Below are 17,604 nucleotides of genomic sequence, written 5' to 3' on the forward strand. Positions count from 1 at the left end.
AGGGTGGGTGGGGTGAATATTATTGTTAATAATAATAATAATAATAGTAAAGAATAGTTTCCACTATATATATTAGGAGAAAGGGATGGTTCAGCCTGATATTTCGAATCAGATTAGTATAATAGAGTACATGCCTTTCTTCAGGAACCACTGAAGAAGTGCATTAGACCCTAGCATTACAAATTCACACTTGTCTGAATTTTGCAATGCAGCTCTACAAACAGTATTTATGAAAATGCATATAACAGGGGGAAATAACATGTATATATCATGAAAAAATAATATGTTAGTGAAAAGGGCATACAAAAATGAATTATATCAGAGGAAATTGCTTCCAAAATGTGCACATTAGCCAAAACTCCTTATAAAACTTTGTTAATAGAAATTTGCACAAAATTCTAATGAATTTTGATGAAGGCTATCATAAATTGTTGCAGAAGGTGGCAAACTGAATTTAAGATTGGAAAAATGAGGAACAGAGAGAACTGAAATTAACAGTTCCTTCCTCCCTTAGTAGTCACCAAGCTTAATCATCTGATCATTAGCAAGCTATTCCAATCTGTCACACTTTCCATCCCCAGTATGTTCCTTCTGCTGAGCAGCTGATAACAAATGACGGACAGGATGAGCAGGAAGACGAGGATGCTGCTGAGGAAGGTGAAGAGGAAGAAGAAGAGAAGGAAAAAGAAGAGGAAGCTGAGTCTTTCACCAATGAAGGAAACATATCTCTAGATACACTACTCAAAGTGTTTCAGCATGAAACAATCAAAGCTGCCGACAACCACAGATTTAGTGGTTATCTGAAACCAGAGGATACTTATGAGGTTGGTTAACTAGCAAATGGTTCCAATGCTTGTTTAATTAATCTAGTATCCTACTCTTGTCCAGAAGCTCGTTGCAGGCAACATGTCAGTTATTACAATTTTAAAGATTAAACAGGATTGCTTAACTTTCGTCAACCAATAGCAGCCCAGTCAAAATGGCCTTCTGCTGCTTCTGAAATATGACCCGACTAGGGTTCACTTGGAACCTCCAGAGATGGGGAGATCCATAAATATAGGCAAACTACACAAACCTGTGTGTGTGTGTGTGTGTGTGTGTGTGATGTAAGATTACACAGAGTTCTAAGTATCAGGTTGTCAAACGCTCACCACGGACAGCCAGCTGGAAGCCCCCCAGGCTGATTTGTGAGGAAGGGTGGGGTGTAAATTAAATAAATAGACTTCAGTCTACTGGTGGTCTTAACCAACTTTAATCAAGATGTGGTAAGAGAGTTTCCTCTCAGTTTTACTTTTAAGGAAAATAGCATAGTTACATGTGCCCTGAAAAAAGTTGTGTCCCTCCATGGATGTCTCATGGATGCCTTTAATCTGAGCGTACAGTATAGCAGCTAACATTGTGAGACTGGAAGTTACCAGTTCCCTGAGCTTGAGCACAGGCAAGCCACAGCCTCAGACTCCTACCTGCAGCATGGGGATAATGCTCAGGACCTAATGGACCTAATGTAAGGATCACTGGGATAATGCTTGTGAAGCAGGTACCATCCATATGACCATCCTCATGGCCAAGTGTTAGACATTTGAAGCACTCTCTATAGTTGCTAAATATTTCGTGGAGCCTGACTGCCCAACAGTTGCATAGCAGAATAGAGTCACAGCCCCCCAGGCCACTGCCAGTAGAATAGAGCAGTCCCCGTGGCCATAAAGGATGTCCATCTCTGCCTTGCAGAAATGGTTTGCCGCCCAGCATCACAGCGACTTCCTAGGAGGGTGGGTAGTAGAGAGATCTGGGCTGGCAGCTCACCATCAGAGCCAATCCGGTGGTCCCATCAGTGTGCCCAATCTCCCCATTGCCTTGTTCTTCCCCTTGCTGGTAATCTGCAGCAATGCTGCTGCCAGGAAGCCAGTGCTGAGGCTCTGTCCCACTAGGTGAACTGTTTCTGACAGCGTTCTGATTGTTGCTTTCAAAATTGCTACACTTTCCTAATACAGTAAGCCGTTTGTATGTTCCCTTGAAGCATTTCATTAAGGTATATCAGGATCTTGGATCCGAAGATCTGACGCCCATCCCAGTGGCACTTCTTTTGAAGCACCCCTTCATTCAAGACTTGATTAACAGCTACCAGCAGTACAAGCTTCATGTAAGTATCTATTTCCCTGTAAGTACTCAGGGATCCGGAATGTCTTTTCTTTTTTTACATTCGGGAAATACAAAGTGCTGTGAAGTGAAAACAGACCTCTTCATTTATAGAGTCTCTATATATACAATTGTAACAACTGTTTTGCTTGGAGCAAGGAAGAGGGGGCATTTACTGGGGCTATGCTGAATGTTCTGCAACAGGCAGCTCAAAATTGGCACGTGGTTTGGTGGCCCGTTTGTTCCCTTGGTTGTTGTTTCTCAGTGCCATTGGACCTCCTCCACTTCCTCGTTTGCCCTCGCTGACCTTCGCTCTGTCTGTGTAGCTGACGGTCGTAATTAGCACTTGTACCATTCTTGATACCATCTTATCAGATAATAGCATTGTGACATCATTGACAACATTCATATGAGTTATCGCTGCTCAGTTAAATGGCAACGAGGGCAAATGTGGCATCTCCAAATTTTGCATGCATGATAGGAGGCTATGAATCAACCTCCACCTTCCTCACTCTGTATCTCCTTATACTTACTGCTGATAAATTGTGACACTCTAACAAGTCATTTCTTTATATTGTTTTGGTGCCCTTGAGCTTGGGAGGGATCAAGGGTTCTCTCTAGGTTGGGGAGGCCCACTATGACAAAGTGTTGAGAACACCTCATCCTAGATACCCCCAAAGCCTGCAGCTAGTCCTGCATGCTGGCAGTCAGGTTCAAGGTCAAATGTCTTTACGTCAGGTTCCAAGGTGATAGGGATTCTGCACCCACCTCTCCCAAGACTCATTGAATAAACAGCAATGCAAAAACAAAACAAAACAAAAAAGAGGTTTCTTTTCAAGAAGAATAAAACTGCACAAAAACAAACCCCATAGAGCTGTGTTATTCAGAGATCTCTTGGGAGATAAAAGGAGCAGAAGCTAACGGGTGTGGTTTATAAGGCACTTGTGAAGCTGATAGGGAACCAGAGGAGAAAGCAACGGCATGTTGCTGAGTAATGTCACATATTGCTCCTTTGTGGATGAAGTGCTGGCTTCTAAGCAAGACTTTGCAGCTTGTGACCCACCAAGCTGAACACATCCCAGAAGTGATGTAGTTGTGGCCTAGCTGGCCGGCCTGGGGCTTGGCAAATCCCAGGTTTTTGAAGCCCCAGGCAGGCACCACAACATATTAAATATTGCTATCTATGTGCATGGCACTTTGCACAGGGCAGACATGACTTGCTTCTGCCCCAAGGGGCTTATCGTCCAATGTAAATGCAGGGAAACAGCAGAGGAAGGTGGGAAATAGTATTAGGTGGACAGAGGAAGAGCAGGGGCAGAGGAAGGGGGCAGTGGGGGGCGGTTTGCTCTGGGTGGCACCACTGAGGGGGGTGACATTCAGCGGGCTGCCCGCCTGTGACTCCCAAGCCTACCCTGAGCCGTCAGGGAAGGGGCGGAGCTGCACCACCTTGCCGGCGGCCTTCCTCCCTTCCCTCTTTGTTTTGACAGCTCAGGGGAGGCTTCTTTGGGGGGGGAGCCTTCCCTGAGCTGTCAAAAGGAAGAGGGAAGGGGGGAAGGCTGCTGGCAAAGTGGCACGGCTCCCTCCCCCACCACCACCCAGGGAGCAGCCCTCCATGGGTGCCTCGCTCCACGCCCCATGGGCAGCGCACCCCTGGGACGCTTGCCCCACCCCCGTGGCCCTTGCTCTGGGTGCACAGCATGCTGGAGAAGCTAGCTCTGCCTCTGAGGAGTAAACTAGGAGGTGCATCAAGCCCCATGTTGGAGCTACTTTTTGACTTGGTGGGTCACAGCCTGTGCAGGCTTTTAAGTTATAGAGACGAAGGATTCTAAACTAGTTAAGCAAGCAGTTTATAATTATTAGTATTAGTATTGCTGGTGGCGATGATGATTTCTTGTATCCCACACATCTGACTCGGTTAACCCAGCCACTCTGGGCGGCTTCCAACAGAATATACAGCATACAAATATTGTATACAATCTTCCTGTACATCCAAATTCTTAGACTGTCCATATTACACAATTGCTTCATTGGATACAACTCGGTCTTTTTATTGTTCGCCATTATTGTACACCATATGCAGTTCAAGACAGCTGGTTGCTTGTATGTAGTTCACCCTTGAATTCTTTTTTCTCTCTCCATTGCATTGGTCAGTACAACAGACCTTCCTTGTTCTATATTTGTGTTCCAGATCATTTTGCAATAATGGCCCAAACCTCTTTGGTTTCTAAGGAATCAAGTGTATCCTGTATAGTACAGGCAAATAATTGTACTTAAGCAAGTTTAATTGTTTGATTTTTCACAACAGGGCAAGTCTGTGGCAACAAGTAATACATGCTATAACTGATTTTTCACTAATGTGCCTTTTATTGGGTATTTGGAAGATATGTGCCTTTTATTGGGTATTTGGAAGATATGCTAATGAAATGTTGATTGTATGTATCTGTCTCTTCTAGCATACTTGAACTGATAATGATTTACAGCCCTCCATTGGCTAACATTTTCCTTTTATGTTATTAGTACCATTTGCTAGTAACTACAGTGCTATGAATCCAGAGTTTTTGCATGGGATGTAAGCAGCATGCCTCAGTGAAACGCTTCTATAGCTGGTGTGCGGCATTTCTGCTGCAATCACTGGGTATATATATGGGCTCATCCAGACTTGCCCTTGCCCCTCCACTTTCCCCCTGGGAAACCCCATCTTTACTGCAGAACCAGAGCAAACATCAATTGGGATTTCTCCGGATTGACACCTGAGACGATTTATTGTTTAAAGAGTAGGTATTCCCGAGGAAAGCAGTGGGACAAGGGCAAAACCACTCAGAACCTTGCCTAGAAAGTGTAAAACAAATGGAAAACCACTTGGACCCATACTTTCTAGGCATGGGACAAGCAGAAGTGTGGGCGAACCCTATATTACAACAACAACAACAACAACAACAACAACAACAACATCAACAACAACCCTTCCATCTGGATGGGTTGCCTCAGCCACTTTGGGTGGCTCCCAACATAATATTAAAAACACAATAAAACATCACACATTAAAAAACACCCTATACAGGGCTGCCTTCAGATGTCTTCTAAAAGTCAGGTAGGCTAGTTGTTTACCTCTTTGACATATGATGGGAGGGCATTCCACAGTGTGTGTACCACTACTGAGAAGACCCTTTGCCTGGTCTCTTGTAACTTCACTTCTCTTTCTTTTTCTCTTTCTCTAACTACCCCCCCACACACCCCATTTTAAAAAAATGGAAATGGTTTGGTGCCCCATGGTGCAACCCACTTCTAAATCAAGTCACAACCCACAAGTATAAGCAAATAGGGTTGCATCCAAATTTAGTCCTACTCAGAGTAGATCTGCTGAAATTAAGGAACTTAAACTAGTTGTGGCCATTAATTTGAATAGGTCTACTCTGAGCAGAAGGACAGATCCTGAAGTTGAGGCTCCAGTACTTTGGCCACCTCATGAGAAGAGAAGAATCCCTAGAAAAGACCCTGATGTTGGGAAAGATGGAGGGCACAAGGAGAAGGGGACGACAGAGGATGAGATGGTTGGACAGTGTTCTTGAAGCTACTAACATGAGTTTGGCCAAACTGCGAGAGGCAGTGAAGGATAGGCGTGCCTGCGAGAGGCAGTGAAGGATAGGCGTGCCTGGCGTACTCTGGTCCATGGGGTCACGAAGAGTCGGACACGACTGAACGACTGAACAACAACTCTGAGCAGGGTTAACTTTGAATACAATACATAGTTCTATTTCAGCCTTTGGCTAATGGCATCACTCTTCTTTTAATGATGCTGTTTTCATCTTAATAAGGAGATACAATTCAGGGAAGCGTGTCCTCTTACTGCTGAACATTGAGGCACTCCAAGTATCCCCAGGGTTCCTTGGAGCTGAGTGGGGAGAAACAACAGATCTCCTGGAAATTTCTTAATCCCTTCATTCTGGGAGCTGTGAGTCACTCTGAAGGTTGTTGCAGTTCCTCATTCTTAAGGGGCAGTTCCTTGAAGTGGCATTTTTCTTTGAAATCAATTCCTCTCAGTTCTGAGCCACAACCTTTAAAAAGAAAGAGAGAGAGAGAGAGAGCATTCACTGTTCTGTTCTTTCTGTGTGCCAGAAGTAGAACTTCTCGTGCGGGTACTGATTAATAGATACTGGTGTGTGAAATAGCCTGGACGATAAGCTTGCCCGGGGCACACATCTGATGAAGGATTAGTAAGAAATCAGTTGTACTCTTTTGTGTCATTTCTAGCAAATTTCTGTGGTGCTGCCTGACAAACACACACACACAGTTCACATGCCCAGTTCTTTCTGCTCCACTCACTCTCCCTTTGATGTGCATCAGTGTACAATAGACTCTGGAGCTTTCAATTTGTCGCCCAGATACATCCATGCCCCTCTTCCTCTGCTCTTTTCCTTTGCTCTTGCATCCACAAAGCCATCCTCTCTTTTCAGGGCTTGCCCGACACATTTTGCTCCCTGAGATAAAGCAGCAAATGCCAGCAACTCAAGGGACAGATGGGCAGCCTCCAGTTTATACCTAGACCTTGCCTTTGGGTGTGCCCACTCCAACGAGTTATAGAGAATGGCAACATGTGAATGGGCCTTTTCAGTGGTGGCTGCTCCATTGTGGGATCCTCTCCCCAGAAAAGTATTCCTGGCACCATCATTACCAATTTCCAGGCACCAGGCTGAGACGTTCCTGTTTACCCAGGACATTCCCCCCCCCCTTCACTGGGATCCTATTGTATGATGACCTTGCCTGTTTGGTGTTCATCATTTAGGGTCGGGTAGCATTTATCCTTGTTTATAATATTGCTGGATGGGCACTTACAGTCAGTAATGTTGTTTTATGCCTTTGGGTGTTTGTTTTCAATTCTTGTAGGTGTAGGCCTATGCTTTTTTTTACAATTGTAAGTTGCTTCAAGACTTTTCTTTAAATACTCTATTAATTTTCCACAGTAGTTTAGAAAACAAAAACACAATAGGGAGAACTGTCAAATCACATATTGATGGATAGTAGATATAAATAATATAAGTGACTAGTATATCTTATACTTCACATGAGGAAAACAAACACAGGAAATGAGCTAAAAAGAAGGGGAAAGGGGGGGTGCATCAATATAACTCTGCAAAAATCATATCATTTTCACACAATCCCTATATCTGCCGAGGCTGCTGTCAAGGAGTGTGGCAGCCATGCCCTATTCATAACTTCAAAAATATCACGCCAAACTGCCCAAAAGGCTTCTGGCCTCGTCCTACCAGACAAAAGTCTTATATGCCATGTAAGCATTTCCTGTATAGCTATATTCCTGGTGTTAGTCCACCATTTTCCAGTGTTGATTCTTCCACTTCTGCACTATGGTAGTTCATTCCAAAGGCACTAATAATAATAATAATAATAATAATAATAATAATAATAATAATGCCTTCAGTTTTATTTCCTCATTTCTACTGTCAAATATTGATAATAGCACCAGCTGGGGTATAGGTTGAACAGGTTCTCTAAGAATATTCCTTTAGATTTTTTTTTGTAATAAGATGATAATAATAGTAATAGTAGTAGTAGTAAATTACCCAGAAAGAGGCAGTGCTGCAGCCCTCTTAGAGCAGTGGCTCCCCTTTCCATTCCCAAGATCTAAGCCTAGATCCCTTCCCTCCCCATTCCATGAACATGGCTCCCAACACACAGACCAGCCTGCTGCATCCTTTGCCTCTTCCTACTCAGCCTCCCCTTGAATTTTGAAACCCACACCAACCTTTTTGGTAGGCCAGGCCTCCCAGTGCCCAGCAGTGGAGCTTGACTTCGTGCTCCAGACCAGGCTCCTTCTCCACTTTCCATCCCACCACCTTTGTGGCCACCCGCTTCTGCGATTCATGTGCATTATTATTTTATCGGCCTGTGCAATTCTCCAGTGGAGCCCACCCTGTGCTCATCACATGAGCCTTTGGTTCTGCACCCAGAGAAAGACGTTGGATCCAGCAACTACCACCCCAAGCACCTCCAGTTGAGATGGAGGAGTTTCATTTGTTTGGTTTTTTTTCTTTTGTTTACCTGTTTGTTTTTTTACAGACAATTTACGGGCCAACTGGAATGCCCGCATGGCCCAAGCTCAATCTGGCAAGGTGGAGCAGATGGAGCACACTGATGGCTGTGCTCAAAGGGGGCAAATAATGGGATTTACCCTCACGAGTAACAGCTTCTAAAATATGAACTAACAAAGGTAGAGTTATTGGCTGGTTGTTGCACACGACAGCCTGTTTCTGTTTTGTTTTGTTTCAACATCATGAAGTTACGAAATTGTGACATCGTGAAATTAATATTATTGGTGGAAGAAATGCATGTTGGTTTGGAATTCAGGTAATATAGAAGCTAGATAAAATAGAATCTTATAACTCTGATTCATAACTACTTTTCTGGTTGTAAGCCTTTACATAGTATTAGGAGTAAGGTGATTTGTGTCCTTGGGGTATTACCGTATGTGTGTATAATTCTGTACCAATAACCATTCTGTATTACGCAAATCAATTTTGGTAATAGAGAATGTTGATAACTTCTAATTTTGTAAAAGGGGGTGCAGCCATGTTACTTTAATAAATTATATGTTGCTAGCATTATTTGAAAATGCTAAGTTTCCTACTATAGAGGAAGGTTTTTTGCTAGTTTTCCATTAGTTAAGTATTAGCCTGAGTGTTAAGTATTAGTTAAGTATTAGCCTGAGTGTTAAGTATTAGTTACTAAGTATTAGCCTGAGTGCTTATCTATTCATTAGGTCGATCAGCATGTCTATTTTTGATTGCTGAATCAGAGGACCTACTTCAGTAACCTTCAGCAGTCAGCTGGCTGTATAGGACATCCTTCTAACTTACTCTTTTCTTATTCCTGTAGGATTTTAAATTGATGTTGCAGACAGCGAACCAAGCAAATCCAAGTGATGGAGATACCGCTGTCATCCCAAGTTAAAATATTATGGAGTGGGGAGGCTTTCTAGTACAACAAAAGCATTTCCAAAGGTTGATCGTTGCTCCGTTGTGGAGCTGTTTACTTCAGTTAGCATAGTAATGTTTTGTATTCACTCTATTTTAAATAAAAGTCTATTTCAGCAATACAATGCTAACGTGATCTTAAACGCTCAGGGCCAGAGCCATTTCACATGTTATGCAATGACAAAAACCCAGGTGTGCTCACTTGGTGGGGGAGCTGTAAGAAAGCCTGGCTTCCTAATGAGTCACTAGTATCCATAGGAGTAATATTTATTTATTTATATACCACTGGTTTGCCATTGAAAGCTTAAAACCCAATTATAAATATATAGCCACCCAATGAAACCATTTCATCAAAACGTTAAAATAAACATTCACATTTATCAAAAGGTACAATAAACATGGGAGCCAGTGTGGTGTAGTGGTTAAGAGTGGTAGATTCGTAATCTGGGGAACCAGGTTCGTGTCTCCACTCCTCCACATGCAGCTGCTGGGTGACCTTGGGCCAGTCACACTTCTCTGAAGTCTCTCAGCCCCACTCACCTCACAGAGTGTTTGTTGTGGGGGAGGAAGGGAAAGGAGAATGTTAGCCGCTTTGAGACTCCTTCGGGTAGTGAAAAGCGGGATATCAAATCCAAACTCTTCTTCTTCTTCTTCTTCCAGCTAAAACAGTATAACATTTAAAACAGTTCCCCCAAAAAGCAGTTAAAATAGGAGGCTCAAGCCTGGAAATCAAGGGAATGCTTGTCTGAACAGCTGTGCCAGCACACTGCCAATACCAATGGGGTAGCATTTCACAACACCGATGCCACTAGTGAAAAAGCCCACCTCTATCCTACCAGTTGGCATCTGTCTGTCTCAGCAGACAATGGAGGAGTGCGCCTTTGTAGGTGAGGTCAAGCTGTTGGACGGTTGCAGCACCTGTTGTGGTTGTAGAGTGCAGGAGAGACATGTTTTGTTGCACCTGGGGCAGATGAAGGCATCCAGTTGTGCTGCTGCAGATGCGCCATGGCGTTTCTTCTCTCTGCAGTCCTCCCAGCAGTTATTCCTCCTCTGGTCACTGCTATAGATGCACAACTTGACTTACTTTCTCCAGGCACTGTGGTCTTCTGCAAGGGATTCCCACACGGCGGGGTTAATGTTGCCAGTCCACATGCCATGTTTGCAAACATCTTTGTAACACAGAGTTGGTCTGCCAACAGGCCTGGTGCCTGAAGCCATGTCTTTTTGCTACAGTCAAAATGAAGAAGAGGGGGGCACTCACTTAGGACCACCCAGTATTCTAAAATACCATAACCTTTAGTTTTTATCCAAAAGGTGGCAGATAAATCCACAAAAGTGGTTTCTCGGAGTTGGGCCCCACTTGTGGAGAGTGGAAGGGTGAAACCAAGCTGCTTGCATTGGTTGTTGGGTCAGCCACACTTTGTGCATAACAGATGGATATTAAAACTCTCATCGTCCGTGTGTGTTCTGTGTTTTTGAGCCCAGCTTGTCCCCTGAGCCCAGCTTTCCTCCATCTTCAGTGTTTAAATGAGAAAAGTATCTGTTTTTGCAATGATTTAGTAATCATCTTGCTGATTTGGCCCTGCCCTGTGATTCTCTTTTTGTTTCAAAGGTGAATATCAAATTCAGAAGGTTATATTTGTCCTCATAATGTTTTTTTAAAGCAATTTTCTTTGTATGTCCAACAACTTTTTATTTTACTGTGGTACTTATGGGAGAACTCTCACCCAAGCTCAGATCGCATTGGTTCAGGCTAAATGAATCCATTCAGTGTCCATTCAGATGATAGATGGACACCATTGGATTTCGCCCTATGGTTTGTCATTTGTGGCTTTAAATTGGGGCAGAAACCACATTGTTCTCCATTCTGCTTCATTCATCTGTACCCCTAAGCCAAGACTCCCAGACCATCTTCAGAACTTCACCACACTCATATTTGCTTTAAACCATTAAATTAGAAATGCTGGAAGTGACACCTCTCATTGCCTTCAAATTGTCTGTGCAGAGTTTCTCAAAACAATGTAAGTTATTGCACTCACATCCTGCTTGTGGGCTTCCTGTAGGCATCTGGTTGAACACTGTGAAACCTGAATCCTGAACTGGAAGGGCCATTGATCCAGAAGGCTCCTGTTCAAATGTGACCCCAATTTCCTCAAGAGGACCGCAGCAAAAAACCTGACCTGGGCTCCCTCATTTTTCCTTCTACACACATTTCCAGAACTAGAAGACCTGAGAAGACCTGGTGTTTTATTTAATTTTGCTCTAATTCAGGCTTGCACCATAACTTCACCCTTCTTATAAATGCTACACGATTCCTTGCTCTAGCTTGAAAGGGGGACAGGTACATACTGGCCTACTTTGATCTAAGGATGTAACAATTCTCAGCCATAAGATGACCTAATTCTGATCTGAAATAGTAGATAAATGTTGTCCTCATTCTGAATGTGGCTGTGATGTGGCAGTTCGTAGTCATACAATGACCTAATTTCCATCAGTTATAACTAGAAATTGTTGTCCTCTGACTCTGGCTGTGCATGAAACAAGTTTCCTGCTCCCCCCACTTCCTTGCTTTCTGCTGCCATCACCAGTCCTCTCACTTTTAACACTGGCAATAATCTATTTTTATAGAGCACATATAGATTTTACTTTATTTTACACACAAACATTTTATCCTCTCAGGAACCCTGTGATGTAGATCTTTCCGGTTCTGGTCCCAACACTCTACTAGGGATGGATGAATGTCAATTTCTCTCTGTTTCTCATTATCTTAAACTCACATGGAGGAACCTTTCTGAGATGGTGGGCCAGATCTTTATCACACACACATACATACTTGGATGGGTGCATGGGACATCCACCTGTCAACCACCTGGCGGCATGCTGACATCAGGTGACCAAAAGCTGGGTGTTCCCAGCCACCTGTCAAAGTTGACCCTCAGGAGTCAGGCAAAGGGTCTCCAGACCAATGCAGCCAGCAGGATTGCACTCTCAGCTGACCAAGTGGAAGGTCCAATCCTGCTAGCAGCAGAGGCCGGCATCACCAGCGCATTCTGAAGCAGACTCCTGCAGCCAGCTGGACTGAGTGCCACCCTTGCCCATCAGCTGATGTCACTCTCAGGAGCTGGAGTCAGGTGTAGGTCAGCAAGAAATCAATAAAGCACCTGATGTCAATGAAGTCAACTCTTTACTCAAAGAAACAAAACAAATCACAGCAACTCTTCCCAGTAGGTCTGGCTCCAATGAGGCAGGGCTGAAGGTCTCCACCTTCCCATCGCTCTCTAAGGTTCCTTCCCCAGGAGCCTAAGGCTCTATCACCTTGTCTCTCGTTGCTCCACATTCTTCATTTCTCTGCATGCTCTGGGAGACGATGGGGGAGGGGAGCTGGTCACGGTATGAGGGGGGAGAAGCTGCCTTTCCTTGACTATGCAGCCCTCCTTTCCTGCCTGCTAAACTTGATGGCAGGTTTTTAGGTCAGAAGAACATCTTGTATATACTTCTGGTTCCACTAAATAATCTGTTATGTACTGAGCTGAATCCTAGAACAATAGGATCCAGAATGCAGCAGTCTGGTCCGCAGGAGCCACCCAATCCAGCTCCAGGTGGAAGTGAATCAGCGACCTGGTTGGCCTGCAAGAGCAGCCAATCAAGCTCGTGGAGGAAGTGAATCAGCAAGCTGATTGGCCTACAGGAGTAGCCCAGAATTAGCCAATCATGTGGGGCCCATTGCGTAAATAATGTATATATAGCAGACATTTTGGGGGGAAATTCATTCATTACTACTATGAGCTGAATAAAGAGCATGAAATTCACACTTGACTCCGAGTATATTTCATAATCTTTCCCCACAGAGGTGTGTCTGGCATCATCACTGTATAGCTTATGCTCTGTGCTGAAGATTCACACAGCAGGCCTTTGACACCTGAGATTCATCTCTTCCAGGACCCACCCTATTCTGATTGGGAATTGTTTTAATTGATTTTAATATTGAATTTTTGTATTGTCGTAACACACCCTGGGACCTTATCATGAAGGGCAGATAAGAAATCCAACTGATGAATAATAAAACAAAAAACAATTTAATGATATATGCTATTTTCCCATTGAAAAGTGCCTTCCCGCAGTGGATTTTACCTGTATATCTTTTCCCCAGGAGGAATGACATGCAGTTGGGAAATGGCGCAAGCAGAAAGTCCCTCCCTGTCTTCCACAGCAACTTCATTGTTGTTGTTGTTTGGGGGGTGGTGGCAGGTTAAATCTTAAAAAGAGAATCAGAAAACTACATGGAGCGTAGTGTAGCTTTGTAGCTCTGTCCTCAGATAAGTGAATCAAAGTTTTGAAAGAGTTTCATTCTCAAACTTCAGGGCACCTGAAACAAAGTACAGCTTGTTTTTCTCTGTCACCCATAGCATTTATCTAATTTTAATCTCTGCCAGCCCAGCTTTTAGACTGCTGTGTGTGTGTGTGTGTGTGTGTGTGTGTGTGTGCGCGCGTGTGTGTTTATGTGTGCGAGTGCACGCACAAAATGTGACACTCTTGCCTGTGGTTGATACATTTCTTTACAATTGCCTCACCAGAAGAACCACTGGTGCTCATTAGCAACGTTATACTGACGAGTTCAGGGTAAAAGTGAGTGACTGTGGCTTGTATGTTTTTCAAGTAGACGAGAATTGGTTCCTCAGAGTGCATTTCGTCGGCTAAGGGGGCAGGGAGGGAGACAACACCAGTTTTCTTGGAGGCATTTCAGGTAACCAGGAGTCTTCAGAATTATTTTAAGTCAATGTGCAGAAGTCAGCACACCTCATCTCACCACCTATGTTCATTTCTTCCTGCCCATTGTTTCTCTCTCCTATCGTTCATCCACCATCACCCTAAGACTCCTCCCCGCCTCCCCTCCCCCGTGTCTTCAGGATCTCTCCTTTCCTATCTCACTCTTCAGCTTCCTACCCAGTCTATGGCCTTCATTTTCATATTTTGCTTTTGCGTGTGAATAAATCATCGGGAAAGATGAAGGGGGTGGTGTGTGTGTGCATGTGTATTGCTTGATATACCACATCTCTACGGCGTTATTAAGCATGTGGGGTAATTTCAGCAGAACTGCCTGCAAGAGACAAAAGCGCCATGTTGAGGCAGTTATCCTTAGCAAGTGGTATCCTCTGCCAGTTCTAAATTACAGATCCAGACAAGTTTGCACCAAAGACAAAGGCAATGAGCACCTACCATATTGGTTTCCCTATGCTTGGAAAACCCCTTCCCTGGGTATTAAATGCAAAACAGGAAGAAATGTCTGTGAAGTGATGCCCATCTAGTTTTATTTCCATACTGAGAGCACCATGCATTCGGGGGGTGGGGGTGGGGACTGACAGCAGCTAACCCCAAACCCACCAATTCTTGACGCAGTAAATGGAGAACCAAAACTACCTAATAGGAGCTGACATAGGAGATGCTTCCATGTACGAGAATTTCCTTGGGAAAGTCCTCTGTCTCTGTGGTGGCACCAGACTCCTTATAGTGTTTTGGTTCTTTTCTCGTCTTTAGGCTGCTCTCTCTCCTTTTTGGGAGTCAGTGTGTGATCCACTTTATAGTTACATGTGATTAAGTGGTCACACTTCTCTCGAACTGCAGCACTTCAAGTTAATGTGCAGGTGGAAAGTTGTATCTTTGAACACGCACCTGGAGCAGAAAGTGGTGGTAGGAAAGCTTTCCCTGGACAAAAATAATAATCCCACTCCCCCCCCCCCCGCAACTTGATGACAGCTTCTATAGCTTTTATAGCTTTCTATGTGTGATGTATCAGTTAGGGTGTCACACCAGGACCTGGGAAATCAGAGTTCAAATCCCCACTCCCTCAGCCATGAAGCTCACTGGGGGCCCTTGGGTTGGTTATTGGCCACTGTAGGCTAGTGCTCACTAGAAGGACAGATCCTGAAGTTGAGGCTCCAGTACTTTGGCCACCTCGTGAGAAGAGAAGACTCCCTAGAAAAGACCCTGATGTTGGGAAAGATGGAGGGCACAAGGAGAAGGGGACAGCAGAGGATGAGATGGTTGGACAGTGTTCTCGAAGCTACTAACATGAGTTTGGACAAACTGCGAGAGGCAGTGAAAGATAGGCGTGCCTGGCGTGCTCTGGTCCATGGGGTCACGAAGAGTCGGACATGACTGAATGACTGAACAACAAAATAGGCAATTTTGGAAACATGCTTGTTCACTTTGCATTTGGATATCTCATAATTTTTGCATGGTGGTTCCTGAGATCGAGGAATGGGTTTTTGTCTATATTTGGATACAATTCAATGCCATTTGGAATCAGAATGGTGGACAGAACCTTTCAAAACTGCATTGATTATAAAGACCCGGCCAATATGGCCAACTATCGCCCAGTCTCAAATCTTCCATTCTTGGACAAGGGGATTGAGCAGGTGGTTGCTGAACAACTCCAAGCATGCCTGGAGGATGCGGACCATTTGGATCCCGTCCAGTTGGGATTCAGGCCTCATCATGGGACTGAAATTGCATTGGCCACGCTGGTCAATGACCTCTGGGACAAAAGTGAAAGCTGTTTCCTAGTTCTGCTGGATCTCTCAGCAGCCTTTGATACCATCGAACATGACATCCTTCTGAACCGTCTAGAGGAGCTGGGAACTGGGGGCACTGTTATACAGTGGTTCTGCTCCCTCCTCCTGGGCTATGTCCAGAAAGTGGTTTGGGGGATGAGTGTTTGGATCCCTGGGCTCTCTCTTGTGGGGTGCCTCAGGATTTTGTCCTCTCCCCCATGCTTTTTTATATCTATATGAAGCTGCTGGGAGAGATCACCAGGGGACTTGGGCTGGGTGTTCATCAGTATGCAGATGATACTCAGCTGTACCTCTCTTTTAAATCAGAACCAATGAAGGCGGTGAAAGTCCTGTGTGAGTGCCTGGAGGCAGTTGGAGGATGGGTGGTGGCTAATAGTTTGAGGTTAAATCCTGACAAGACAGAAGTACTGTTTTGGGGGGACAGGGGGCGGGTGGGTGTGGAGGACTTCCTGGTCCTGAATGGGGTAACTGTGCCCCTGAAGGACCAGGTGCGCAGCCTGGGAGTCATTTTGGACTCACAGCTGTCCATGGAGGCGCAGGTTAATTCTGTGTCCAGGGCAGCTGTCTACCAGCTCCATCTGATACGCAGGCTGAGACCCTCACCTACCCGCAGACTGTCTCGCCAGAGTGGTGCATGCTCTAGTTGTCTCCCACTTGGACTACTGCAATGCGTTCTACATGGGGCTACCTTTGAAGGTGACCCGGAAACTACAGCTAATCCAGAATGTGGCAGCTAGACTGGTGACTGGGAGTGGCCGCCGAGACCATATAACACCAGTCCTGAAAGACCTACATTGGCTCCCTGTACATTTCCAAGCACAATTCAAAGTGTTGGTGCTGACCTTTAAAGCCCTAAACAGCCTCGGCCCAGTATACCTGAAGGAGCATCTCCACCCACATTGTTCAGCCCAGACACTGAGGTCCAGCTCCAAGGGCCTTTTGGTGATTTCCTCACTGCAAGAAGTAAGGTTATAGGGAACCAGGCAGAGGGCCTTCTCGGTAGTGGCGCCCGCCCTGTGGAACACCCTCCCACCAGATGTCAAGGAAATAAAGAACACTCTGACTTTTAGAAGACATCTGAAGGCAGCCCTGTTTAGTGAAGTTTTTAATGTTTGATGTTTTATCATATATATTTTTATTCTGTTGGGAGCCACCCAGAGTGGGTGAGGTATAAATAATATTTTATATTTCTTTCTTTCTTTCTTTCTTTCTTTCTTTCTTTCTTTCTTTCTTTCTTTCTTTCTTATATAACTCCAAGACCAGAACTTTAAAAAAATGAAAAAATAATATTGGTCTGGTTTCTGAGGATTCTGTTAATGTTCTTTCCATCTTTGGACCACCTTTTTATTCCTATTTAAACTTTCTTTCTTAAGATATCAATGCAGTTGGGCAATGAATGCTCTTTTCTTTACCAGAGGACAGGAGCATTCAAGCGGGAGAAAACTGCTTTGCTTATGCAGCAATATTTGCCATGGTTTCATAAACACAAACCAAAGCAACACGGCAACTGTGATTTTGGAAAGTTACAGAAGGCTAGGCAAATGTGGGTGTTAAAAAAAATCAACAGAAATACCCCTTAAATGCACCTGTTTATTTATTTGCCAGTGCATACATTGGCTTACGCTACAGAACTTAGCTCCGCTCCTGTCCTGACCCTGGAATTTATGGTCTGCCTCTGGTGCAGAACCAGGAGGTGATGCTATGTGAATCTGTAGACTGTGGTGGTATCTTTTCATCTGATTTCCCTCCACAAGAACACACTCCTTGGCTTCCTGTTTCGCTCTGTGCCCACTTGTCTCTGTGTTTATGTTCCCCCTCCCTGCCTGTGGTTTGCCTTATCAAAGGCTTCTCTCTAAGAGTGAGGATATAAAATAGCAAGCCATGCTGTTTCTCCGCCTTTTCTTTCA

General features: G+C 44.4%; 1 protein-coding gene across 1 annotated transcript in view; it reads left to right on the plus strand.

Annotated features, from left to right (window-relative positions):
• Positions 1 to 9,250, plus strand: part of SPEF2 (sperm flagellar 2) — an 89,871-nt gene extending 80,621 nt beyond the window's left edge. The window contains exons 35-38 of the mRNA XM_033164731.1: positions 582 to 824; positions 2,018 to 2,140; positions 8,212 to 8,362; positions 9,028 to 9,250. Coding sequence (XP_033020622.1) covers positions 582 to 824; positions 2,018 to 2,140; positions 8,212 to 8,313 — 468 coding nt within the window. The 3' untranslated portion in view covers positions 8,314 to 8,362; positions 9,028 to 9,250. The remainder of the gene's footprint in view (positions 1 to 581; positions 825 to 2,017; positions 2,141 to 8,211; positions 8,363 to 9,027) is intronic.
• The last annotated feature ends 8,354 nt before the right edge of the window (positions 9,251 to 17,604 follow it).

Source organism: Lacerta agilis, chromosome 11, assembly GCF_009819535.1.
Source record: "Lacerta agilis isolate rLacAgi1 chromosome 11, rLacAgi1.pri, whole genome shotgun sequence".
Lineage (NCBI taxonomy): Eukaryota > Metazoa > Chordata > Lepidosauria > Squamata > Lacertidae > Lacerta > Lacerta agilis.